The sequence below is a fragment of the Echinops telfairi genome, unplaced genomic scaffold (genome assembly GCF_000313985.2).
Source record: "Echinops telfairi isolate 266 unplaced genomic scaffold, ASM31398v2 ScPeMD7_6273;HRSCAF=7185, whole genome shotgun sequence".
NCBI lineage: Eukaryota > Metazoa > Chordata > Mammalia > Afrosoricida > Tenrecidae > Echinops > Echinops telfairi.
Genome location: NW_022110173.1, coordinates 1,838,994 through 1,850,980, shown reverse-complemented (window position 1 = coordinate 1,850,980; position 11,987 = coordinate 1,838,994). Strand labels below are relative to the sequence as shown.

General features: G+C 40.8%; 1 protein-coding gene and 1 non-coding gene across 4 annotated transcripts in view; both read left to right on the top strand.

The window, feature by feature from the left end:
- Positions 1 to 11,987, top strand: part of RAD52 (RAD52 homolog, DNA repair protein) — a 27,520-nt gene that overhangs the window by 4,316 nt on the left and 11,217 nt on the right. For all 3 annotated transcript variants that reach the window (XM_045295956.1, XM_013006729.2, XM_045295954.1), the window contains exons 2-6: positions 4,721 to 4,823; positions 6,011 to 6,112; positions 7,155 to 7,248; positions 7,429 to 7,496; positions 11,314 to 11,432. In XM_045295956.1, coding sequence (XP_045151891.1) covers positions 4,737 to 4,823; positions 6,011 to 6,112; positions 7,155 to 7,248; positions 7,429 to 7,496; positions 11,314 to 11,432 — 470 coding nt within the window. In that variant the 5' untranslated portion in view covers positions 4,721 to 4,736. The remainder of the gene's footprint in view (positions 1 to 4,720; positions 4,824 to 6,010; positions 6,113 to 7,154; positions 7,249 to 7,428; positions 7,497 to 11,313; positions 11,433 to 11,987) is intronic.
- Positions 10,128 to 10,319, top strand: LOC115871594. Its single transcript, XR_004047373.1, has one exon. It is a non-coding gene; the product is annotated as a U2 spliceosomal RNA (small nuclear RNA).

The window sequence follows — 11,987 nt, the reverse complement described above, 5'->3', positions numbered from 1 at the left end:
GCATGATATAGGCCCTGCTTGTTTCTTCTGTAAATAGAAATCCAATTTTCCAAACACCATTGATTGAAGACCTCAATAAGATGATAGTCTTATCATGTTCAGCTTAAAAATGTCTATTGGTCTTCCATGGTTTACAAAATAAAGTTCAAACATTTTAGGGTGCTGACATTAACCTTCGTGATCATGCTTTAATCTTTTGGCTAAGATGGCTGGTGGGTTTGAACCCCTTACTTTATAGTCTACAGCCCAACTCATAAATCAGTATGCCACCAGGACTTTTGTGAGGTATAGTTCAAAATTGTTTTTTTCCCCTTCATTTAAATATCCAGTTGTTCCAGCACCACTTTTTGGAAAGACTTCTTATAAGTGGGTACCAAAGAAACCAGAAAAAAACTCTGCTGGGCGGAGCTTTCATAGTACACATTTTTCCTGCTAGAGCAAGTCGCTCTGAGTTAGTGCACCCAGTGGCGTTGCCTGGGAAGGTTCTCTTTGGTCACAGTGCATTTTTTTCTTAAAAGCACTTTTGCTGGAACCTCGTTTTTTGAGATGGCTGATTTAAGAGAACAGCATGTGGCTGTGAAATTTTGTTTTCTGCTGGTGGGGGGTTTGCTGCAGAAACTGTTGTGATGTTGAACACAGCTTACAAGGACAGTGCTATAGGAAAAACTCAATTGTATCAGTGTTTTACTTGTTTCAAAAGGTGAAATGTCGATTGATGACAAACCTCATTTTGAATGTCTGTCAGCTTCCCAAATGAACAAAAATGTCAACTTGTGTGTTCCACCAGGTCAGACTGTTTGTTAATCAAGCTTTCTATTTAGAGGTTCTGAAGAGATTGTGTAACAGTGTGTGATGAAAAAGGCCTGGTTTTGCCACCATGAAAATGCAACTGCTCACATAATTATTTCAGTGCACCAGTTTTTGGCAAGAAACAGCATGCCTCTCTTGCTGTACGCACCTTACTCACCTGACCTCGCTCCGTGCGACTAATGTTTGTTTCCTTGAATGAAGAGAGACAGGAAAGGACAGAGATTTCATGACGTAAAAGAGGTGAAGAAAAAGAAAACGAGGGAGGTAAGGTACTGTCAGCCATCCAAACAGATGAGTTTGAAAAATGTTCCCAAGAATGGAATCGCAGATATGACAAATGTATTAAGTATAACAGAGAGTACTTTGAAAGTGATAAAGTTGTTTTGAAAAAAAATTTACATAGCTTTGGGGAAAAAATTCCCGGTTTTTTTTGGGTACCCTCCTCTGTGGCCTTGTTAAAAGTTTGATGATTGTATAAATGGAGGTTGATTTCTGAACTCTCTTCTATTCCATTGCTCCATTAGTCAATCCTATGCTGGTACTAGGAGGCCTTGTGGTATAGTGATTTTGTGCTGGGCTGCTAACTATAAGGTCAGCAGTTTGAAACTACTTGTTTCTTTATAGGAGAAAGATGAGGCTTTCTGGTCCCATAAAGATTTGCCGCTTTGGAAACCCAAAGGGTCAGTTCTTCCCTGACCGGTAGGGTTGCTGTGAGAATCAGGATTGACTCAACAGCAGTGACTATTCAGTATCCGCTTGTTCTATTAGAACTGGTACCTCTGGGTCAGTGGACAGATCGTCGCTGAGATGGAGGGACACAGCGGCTGCAATGCTGGGCTCAAACAGTAACAACTGTGCCGGTGGCACAGGACCAGGCCGGGTTTCTTCTGTTGTACACGGGATCACAGAGTTGAAACTGACCCAATCGCACTAAATAAAAGCCTTTTAGTGCCACACTGTTCTAATTACTATCGCTTTAAAGTGAGTCTTGAAGTCTAGGAATGTAGATCCTCTGACTTGGTTCATTTTATTTTTTTTTCCAGGTTGATTTGACTGTTCTAGAGCCTTTGCATTTCTATATCATCAGAATTACAACTGGGATGGTATTGAATCTGTAGGTCCATTTGGGAAGAATTGGCATCTTGACAGTGTTGTGTCTTTAAATATGTGAATATGGTGTGTTTCTCTTTTATTTGGTGTTTAGGATTATTTTTGTACTTCTTGGTAGTTTGTAGTGCAGAGCTCTTATATATATTTTGTTAAATAACTATATTATCAAATACTGATTTTTGAAACTCGTAAAATAGAGCTGTCAGTCATATCATTGTTCTCTATATGGTATGTCTATGTCACTGTCTGCTTCTAAGAGTTTCTCTTATTTGGGACTTTCAGCAGTGTGTCTGCGATGTGTCTAGGTATGATTTTCTTGGCATTTCTCTTGTGTAGGTTAACTGAGCTTTTTCTATCAATTTAATTTGTCACTGATTTAAGAAATTTGGAACCATTTTTTTTTCTATAAATTTTTTTTCTATTGCCTCTGTGTCAGCTCTTCTGGAATGTCAGTCACCTTTCAATATTATCCCACCAGAACCAGAGTCTCATTACTCTCCATGATTTTTCTCCTTTTCAGATAGCTTTGTTTCCATTGATCTGCGTGTAAGTGTAACAGCTCTTCTTTTTAATTTCTAATTTGGTCTTAAATTTAACCACTGAATATTTTACTTCAATTTTTATGTTGTTAGTTCTAGGATCTGTGTTTGTCTCATTCTTTTTTGAATGGTTTCTAATTCTCTGCTGATTTTTCAAAATTATTTGTTCATTCTTTTTATGTCCTTAACTATTATAATCCTATGCCTGGGTCACCACAGGGTCTTGTTTGTATTGATTATTGTATGTTATGCAAATAACACGTTATACGTCTTTTATGAACCTTGAGACCTTGTGTATTCATTTCTTATGTGTGTGTATGTGCAAATTATATGTGTGTGCACATTGTGTCCCTGGCTGTGCTGTGAGTAGAAGTCTGTGAGCAGTAAGGTGCCTCTGTCATGAGTATGTCATGTTCAGTGTTTTCCTCTCGCTCATGATTTTGTGTTATGCCCTGGATAGTGTAAACAGTATTGTGGAGCCTCTGGAGTTTGTGATATTCTTCTAGAGAGCTTAGAAAACAGTTAAAATTTTATTTTCACTTTCACCAATGTTTTTGTCTTATTTTCATTATATAAGTATTATTAATTGGGAGTTAATACATATACTGTTCCATAATTCCATCACATCAAGCAGAAATGTGCAGTTGCTACAGTAATCACTTTGCAAACATTCTTTCCTTCATGACATCGTCTCCCTTTTCGCTCGACTCACCACTTTACCCGCACCCCTGAAACCCTTAATCTACTTGCTGTCCCTGCAGGTTTATCAGTTCTGATTCCTAGAGTGTTTTGTTTGTTTGTTTGTTTAGCAATTGATAAACTTGCCTGGACTCGGCGTCCAGACTCTCTCTACCTGTGGTGGGCAGAAGTGGACATTTCTGCTCTGGTTTTCCCCCTTCCCTGGGCTTCCCAGGGTTTTATCCTGTTCAGCCGGGTTGGTAGAGTTCCCACACATGCTTTGAGGCGGATGTTCTCCGAGCGTTCTCTCTTCTCTGCAGCTGCTGTGGAGTCCCTAGGTTTGATTTTGTGCTTTTTGAGCCTATGAGACTGTACGTTTCTGAGGTTTTGCTTTTCCCCATAGCTGGTGGCTTGTACTTGCCTTCGAGTGAAAACTATAAAAACAGAAACTGAATCGGTGTTCTTTTCTTCTTCCAAGTGTAGATTTCCTTCTACCTTTGCTTTTGATTGCTTTGGAGTGTGTTCAGGTAGTTGTTTCCAAGATGTTGTCTGCGTTTATAGGGTTGCATTTCTAATTTAAGGTACTTTGTTATCTCTCGTGAGATGCTTGTTGGAGGCTGGATCACTTAATTTCGAGTATTACGTAACAGTTCTCTGTGTGGTTTCTTTTATTAGGGAGAGGGTTTTCTTACGCTCACGTTTATTTGGGTTTCATTTCCCGTTTTTAATAGTTTTGGATAGAGGAGACTGCTTGTGCCTATGCATTTCGTAGATGGGATTGGGTGATTTAAGAACACCTAGTTCCAATTATTTTGTAAATTTAGTAAAATACGGTTTCTTTACTAGAGAGAATTTTTTTGGGAGGGGATTGTGAGATGGCTTGGATGTAATCTGAGTTAAAATTTTCCTTTTGTCTTATGAGATCCTAAATGTCCCCCATGTTTTCCCTTGCTGGCACAATTTCTTCTTTTCTTTTTTTTAATAATTTTACTGGAGGCTCGTACAACTCTTATCACAATCCATACATCTGGCACCATTAATCAAAGGGTACATTTCCATTCCTTTTTCCCAAAAATATTGACTTTTTTTGTTCCTTATTTTCTCCTGTTTGGGACGGGCGCCTGGTGGTACAGTGGGTTGGGTGTTGCGCTGCTACCCACAGGGTCAGCAGTTTGAAACCACCAGGCACTTTCTACTCCTGTAAAGTGGGACAGTCTCAGAAACTCACAGGGCAGTTCTCCCCTCTCCTGTAGGGTCCCTGTGAGTTGGAACCAACTTTTGGCAGTGAGTTTGAGAAAGGTAGTGGTAGTCAGGCACCATCTGGTCTGGTGTAGGACTGTGGAGGCTGAGGTCCATGTGGTTTGTAGACCACTGTGCATTGTCTTCAGGTTTCCTCACTCCCCTGTGCCCTGAACACAGAGGTCAACAGCTGCATCTTAGACAGCTGTCCACACAGCGGTCACTACTCACCAAAGCAGGATGTTGAATGCTGTCTTTGTGAACTATGTTATGCCAGTTGACCTTGGCATTTTAGCACTTGGTGCATTCCCTAGGTGTTTTTTTTAACCTTTATTTACATACAGGTCAGCCAGAATCAACATGTCTGGAGTGGAGGAAGCAGTTATTGGAAGCCGGGACAGTTGTCCTTCTTCTGCTGGTGGCCAGTCGGTACTGTGCTTTGGGCAGGTAACTAATTTTTATCTGGAGAGAATGAGGCTGAGTGAGAAAATGTATGAGGAGGCCATTTGCAGAGCATCGTTCTTCGTATATGCATGGATGTTATTATTTCTTCTTCTTATTGGATTTTTCTTTCTCTGCATTATTTGAGAGTCTTTGATGCATTTTGGAACTTTGGCATTAGAAGACCGGAAACACTGGGGATTACATTTAGATTTAGATATTAGTTATTTTGGGGTAGATAATGTATTCATGCGCTATATAAAACTTAACAACAAAATCAAAGACTGTGTGAAATTGCCCTACTTCCCCATTACTTCTGTTCACCAGCCTCGTACTTCTCTTTCTTCAAGGCATCAAGGCGATGGTATCTTTGTAGAAAGAGTCTGTGAGTACAAAAGGGACTATTGCTTTGCTCACCCAAATTCTACCTTCATCTTTAGCAGAGATCAGTTTGTGAGTATTCATTTCATAAAATAGGAAAAGAAGAAAACGTCCAAGGTAATAAGAAGAAAAACAACAAATAGTGTATTTATGTGGAGCTGTTGAATTGGAAAAGAGGGTGTCAAACGTGGGAGAGGACAGATGGAAGCGAGAGTTTGTCTTAGTTCTCCTTCCCCACATAAATGCCGCAGACAGACTCTGGGGCTGGACGCTTTACTCTCCTAATTCTAGCGTGAGAAAGTGTGTCAGGATACTAGTATCATCCAAGGCAGTGGTCCTAAAAAGGTGCTCTGGGGCTCTGTGAGGAGCCACAAGACCCTTTCAGAGCCCATGAGGTCAAAACTATTTTCATCATTATGTAAAAATAACATTTTCTTACTTTACTCTCATTTTCCAGAGGCTGCATGACACATACATTAGTACTTTGATCATCAGTGGAATGTATGCCTTAAAAATATCTGTTTTAATTTCCAATGTGGTACATACTGATGATATAACCCATATACCGTATATACTTGTGTATGAGCCGAGTTTTCCAGCAAATTTTTAATGTAGTTTTTGTGGTAAAATTAGGTGCCTTGGCTGATAGATTGTTCGGCTTATATTCGCGTATATAAGGTTAAACAATCGCTCTTTGGAATCCTCAATACTTTGTAAAGTATGTAAAGTGGTCTTGAGACCAAGAAGTTGAAGAATCGCTGATATAAGGCGGGGTAGAAATGTCAGTGTAATATTTTCATTCTGTATTGTAGTGCCAATACACAGCAGAAGAGTACCGGGCCATCCAGAATGCACTGAGGCAGAGGCTGGGCCCGGAATATATTAGCAGCCGCATGGCTGGAGGCGGCCAGAAGGTAGGAGCATTTAAATGCCTAGAAAGCGGTGTCTGTATAGCTGAGCACTCACGGTCTTTATGACTTCCTCTTGGGGTGGGTTCTCATGGGTTCAGAAGGTGTTTTGACCACTGTTCCTAGATATTTCCTAGTGTTCAAGCCCTTGGGGAGGGAAGAAGATAGAGTTCAATCTTCATTGTCCTCTAAAATGGCACTAACATTGTTTTGAGTGTTATATACTTTATGCCATCTTTTAAAATTGTCTTTCGCTTTAAACTTAACTTTAGTGTCTTCTATAAAATATGTTAGCCTGTAGACCAGAGAATGTACACTGGTACAGATGGGAACTGAAAATACAGGGAATCCAGGGCGCATGAGCCCTGCAGGACCAGCGGTGTGAGTGGCGAAACAGGGAGGGTAAAGGGAGAATGGGTAGGAAAGAGGGAACCGATTACAAGGAACTGTGTGTGACCTCCTCCCTGGGGGACAGACAACAGAAAAGTGGGTGAAGGGAGACGTCGGACAGAGCAAGATATGACAAAATACCAATTTATAAACTATCAAGGGCTCATGAGGGAGGGGGCAGCGGGGAGGGAGGGGAAAAATGAGGACCTAATGTCGGGGGTTTAAGTGGAGAGAAAATGTTTTGAGAATGTACAAATGCGCTTTACACAATTGATGTGTGTATGGATTGGGATAACAGTTGTGTATGAGCCCCTAATAAAATGTTTTAAAAAAAAAAAAGTTGTACAAGGCCCCAATAAAATGATTTGGAAAAAAAAAAAAAATGTTAGCCTGAGAGTCATACCTTTTTGGAAATTATATTATTCTAAGTGAATAGATATCCTTCCCTTTTATCGTAGTCCGTCTCCCAGGACAGACCTTTAATTCTGGTGGGCTCCCAAGAAGGTCTTTAAAATAAGTTCATTGAAAATGTCCCTGGAGTGTTATAGGACCATTTACCCCCAAATCAGATAAAGACTATAATAGGTAAATTTTGATCCACATTTAAAGATGGCAGGCAAGTATAATACAGCCTTTTGTTGCTTAACTTTTCTCTCAGGTCTGTTACATCGAAGGACACAGAGTCATTAGTCTGGCCAATGAGATGTTTGGTTACAATGGCTGGGCACATTCTATCACACAACAGAATGTGGGTGAGTATGTTTCTTGACAGTGGTGACTTCTTCATTCCCTTTACTTGGTATTGTATAATTTCTGACCATCGAGTTTTGTGGGTGAGCATATAGGTGGGTATGTTTGGTTGCCAGCAGGAGGAATGTGGGTGAGACACAAGGGTCAGTATCTTCTTCCTCCTCTGCTCTTTCCCATTCTAGACTTTGTTGACCTCAACAATGGCAAGTTCTACGTGGGAGTCTGTGCATTTGTAAGGGTCCAGTTGAAGGTAAGGGAAGTGGAGTAACCTGCTGCCTGGGGAGATGCTGCAGGGGTGGAAAGGAGTGAGTGGGCATGGAGCTCTCCTCCCTGTGGCACAAACAACCTAGAGGACTAGCTCCTCTGGCCGCAGGCCTTCCCAGATTGTATCTCAGCCCATGCTCATTAGCATGGTTTTCATGTGCCACCTAAAAGAATGTTTTAAAACTCTGTCCTTAACATTTTCAAGATGACATTTAAAAGTTTTCATCATTAGTATAAGTAGTTTCAAAAGGTATTTCTTTTGGCAAAAAATGAAAAAATTTTTTAAACTTTGAAATTTTAAAATAAATCTGAAATATTGCTGTTAAAAGTCCCCCACTCTCTCTCACTGCCATCGAGTCGACACCATAGGGACGCTATAGGATAGGGTGGAACTACCCCTGTGGATTTCAGAGACTATAACTTTATGGGAGTAGAAAGCCTTAACTTTATCCCGAGGAGGGGCTGGTGGTTTCAAACTGCTGATCTTGGAGTTAGCAACCCAGTGCAGAACCACTACAGCACCAGGGCAGTGGACTGTAAATACTATTGGGAATGAAGTACAAGGGGGGTATCCCAAAAAACCTGGAATTGCACTGGGTAGAGTGGAGCTTTCATAGTATGCATTTTTCCTGCTAGGTAACATCAAGCTACTCTCGAGTTATTGCACCCAGTGGCATCACCTGGGAAGGTTCTCTGTGGTCACAGTGCATTTTTTCATAAAACCAGTTTCACTCGAACCTCATTTTTTGTGATAGCTGATTTAAGAGAACAGTGTGAGTGTGAAATTTTGTTTCTTGCTTGGGGGAAAATGCTGCAGAAATTGTTGTGATGTTGAACACAGCTTACAAGGGCAACGCTATAAAAAAACCTCAAGTGTCTGAAGGGTTTTCTTGATTCAAAAAAAGGTGAAATGTCGATTGATGACAAACCCCGTTCTGGACGCCCATCAACTTCCTGAACAGGTGAAAATGTCAACTCGTACTGTATTTGGAGTTCATTACACCAGGTCAGACTGTTAATCCAGTTTTCTATTTAGAGGTTCTGAAAAGATTGCATAACTGTGCGACAGAAAAGGCCTGATTTGTGGCAGACAGGGCACTGGTTTTGCCACCACAACAATGCGCCTGCTCACGCAGCCATCTCGGTGCACCAGTTTTGGGCAAAAAACAGTATGCCTCTCTTGCCCCACACACCTGACTCACCTGACCTCACTGTGTGCGGCTTCTTTTTATTTCTGCAAATGCAGAGGGGCATGAAAGGACAGCGATTTGATGACGCAGGAGAGGTGAAGAAAAAAATGAAGGAGGTGCTGTCAGCCATCCAAACAGATGAGTTTGAAAAATATTTCCAAGAATGGAATCACAGATTTGACAAATGTATTAAGTGCAATGGAGAGTACTTTGCAGGCGATAAAGTTGTTTTTGTAAACAAAATTTAAATACATAGCTTTGAAAACAAAATTTTGGGGTTTTGGGGGGGTACCCCCTTGTACAGTACCAATCAAAGACTTTCAGTTATAAATATTTATTAGGATAAAGGCCTATGGGATAGCGGAATAGAAATATTAGTTCAAATAAGACAGAATTATGTAACATTTCTGACCACTAAAAAATAACTTGCATATGTGTATTTTCTTAAACAGATGACAGTACGAGGGGGTACCCCCCAAAACTGGGATTTTGTTTTTCAACACTATGTATTTAAATTGTTTTTACCAAACAACCTTATCACCTGTAAAGTACTTTCCATTACAATGAATACATATGTCAAACCTGCGATTCCATTCTGGGAAACATTTTTCAAACTCATATGTTTGGATGGCTGACAGCACCTCCTTCATTTTTTTCTTCACCTCTCCTACGTCATCAAATCACTGTCCTTTCATGCCCCTCTGCATTTGCAGAAATAAAAAGTCACACAGATGGGTGCAGACATGGCTGCATAAGTAGGTGCATTGTCGTGGTGGCAAAACCAGTGCCCCATCTGCCACAAACCAGGCCTTTTCTGTACTACAGTTACGCAATCTTTTCAGAACCTCTAAATAGAAAAAGCTTGATTAACAGCCTGACGTGGACAAACCCCAAATGTACTATGAGTCGACATTTTTGTCCTGTTCAGGAAGTTGACAGACATCCAGAATGAGTTTGTCGTCAATTAACATTTCACCTTTTTTTGAAATGAGAAAACCACTTGTAAACCTGAGTTTTTTCCATAGCGCTGTCCTTGTAAATGGTGTTTCTGCAGTTCACAACAGTTTCTGCAGCATTTTTCCCTGAGCAGGAAACAAAATTTCATAGCTGCATACTGTTTTTTTAAATTGGCCATCATAAAAAACAAGGTTTGAGCAAAACTGCTTTTACGAAAAAATGCACTGTGACCAGAGAGAACCTTCCCAGGCAACGCCACTGGGTGCACTAGCTCAGAGTGAGTTGCTTAACGCTTGCTTAGTGGTAAAAATGCATACTAGGAAAGATTCCATTTTTGGGTGGTACCCCTCCTATATCCTTTTTAACATACATAATTATCTGATCAATTGTGTTAATAACTGTAATTATAATTCAATCCAGGACAAATTTTATAAGTACTTTTGAAGCCTTCATGTCACTGGAAATCTGAAATAGTTTCTCGGCCTTTTGGTTAAGATCAAGTGTAGTATATGTTCTTTATCAGTTTAATATCAGATACATCCTCTATCTGAGGACAAAATATTAAATGGATTTTTGGAGCAGGGAGATGGAATAGGAGCTTGCTTCATCCACTCCATGTATTGACCTGGTATTTCGGTACCTCTAGGAACAGCGCACACATCTCTTGTCTGTTTACAAAGTCAGAGTGTAAGTCATCCAGCCTGTTTCTTTTCTTGCTCCATCCATGCCCTAAGGGCATTTACCTCGCTCACATCTTCGTGCTTTGGCCAAAGCTGCTGCTTTAGAGAAGAGGGTAGACACCTAGCAGACGTATAGTCTCAGTGTCTCTTCCCACTTGTTTGGTTGGCACTTTTCTTTACATTATATGTTTGTTTATTGAAGTTATACACACAAATGAATAAAAATTACTCTCATCAAAAAACCATTTATATTTATGCATGTACACATATTCACATACTTGTATATATAAAAATATAACAAAATAAACAATTATCAAAAATTTAATATGAGAAGTAAATTTTATAAAAAATACATTTCTTAATGAGATAGTGCTGCTTTTGCTTGCCTATTAGTTTATACATGTGTAGTTGATGATCATTTATATCTATTAAAATATTCAGCATTAACACTTCTGGCTTATGTTTTATAAACAGTACTGAAAAACTTTGTTCATGTAAATAGGTAGCTGGAGATGGAAAGAGGGTTATCCATTTCTACAACAGGGTTATCCATTTCTTTGAAGTTTCAGAATTTTATACCACAAATCATATCATGCCATCATCAAAATTATCTTTTATCTGTCACCTTGATCAAACCAAAAAATAGATGCCACCTGGATTGCATGAAGGTTTTCTATCCATTCCTTACCTGTGGCATTTCACCTGATTCCTCTCTTTGGGGGTCCCAGAGGTTTGTATACTTTGGGGTAGGTAACATGGAGAGCAGTCTTCATACGTTGACCACAAGCACATTTCCAGGCAGATGTGGTTAGAAGCAGTGCCTGGGAAGCTACTGTTCTGGACATGAACTTCCTGACAACTGTCTGTGCCCAAGGCCCTGGGCATAGGTCCAGGCTCCTTTGAACACCGCTGTGGAAGGCAAGGTAGCGCTGGAGCTAGCACGCGTGTTAGAAGTCTGACCCTTTTCTTCCCTCAGGATGGCTCCTTCCATGAAGATGTGGGTTATGGAGTTAGTGAGGGTCTCAAGTCCAAGGCCTTGTCCTTGGAGAAGGCCCGGAAGGAGGCAGTGACCGATGGGCTGAAGCGAGCTCTCAGGTAAGCAAAAGTATCCCCTGCTTCATTTCAGCTCTTGTTGTAGAGGGAGTTTCAAAAAGCTCATAGAAAAATTCATTTATCTTTGAATTTCACTTTTCCACAAACTTTTCAAGCCCCTTGGTAGTCACCTGGTTCAAACCTGAAAACATTTTAAAAAGGTCGTCTTACTCCTGCTCTTTATTTGCCTACTCCCTTTTGTATTTTCCTAACATTATTTTATGCTACATCTTCCCTTGTTTACGTGGCAGAATATGCGCTTTTCTCCCCATCCCTCAAAAGAGCCCTGTGGCGCAGTGGGTTACGTTTTGGGATCTAACGGAAGATGACTGGCTTGCACCCGCCACCCCCACGCCTCGGGCGCAGATGACGCCGGCAGCCCACAGAGGTGGACAGCCGCAGGCCGCGTGGCAGCGCTCCGTGGCCTGTGCGGTGGCAGTGAGGCCGCACCAGTTGCCCTGACAGCAGGCAGTGGGTTGGTGTGGTTCCTTCACGTGCCTTGGAGACCTTTCCATATGAGAACACGGTAGCTCCCGCGCTCTCGGAATACACTTCAAC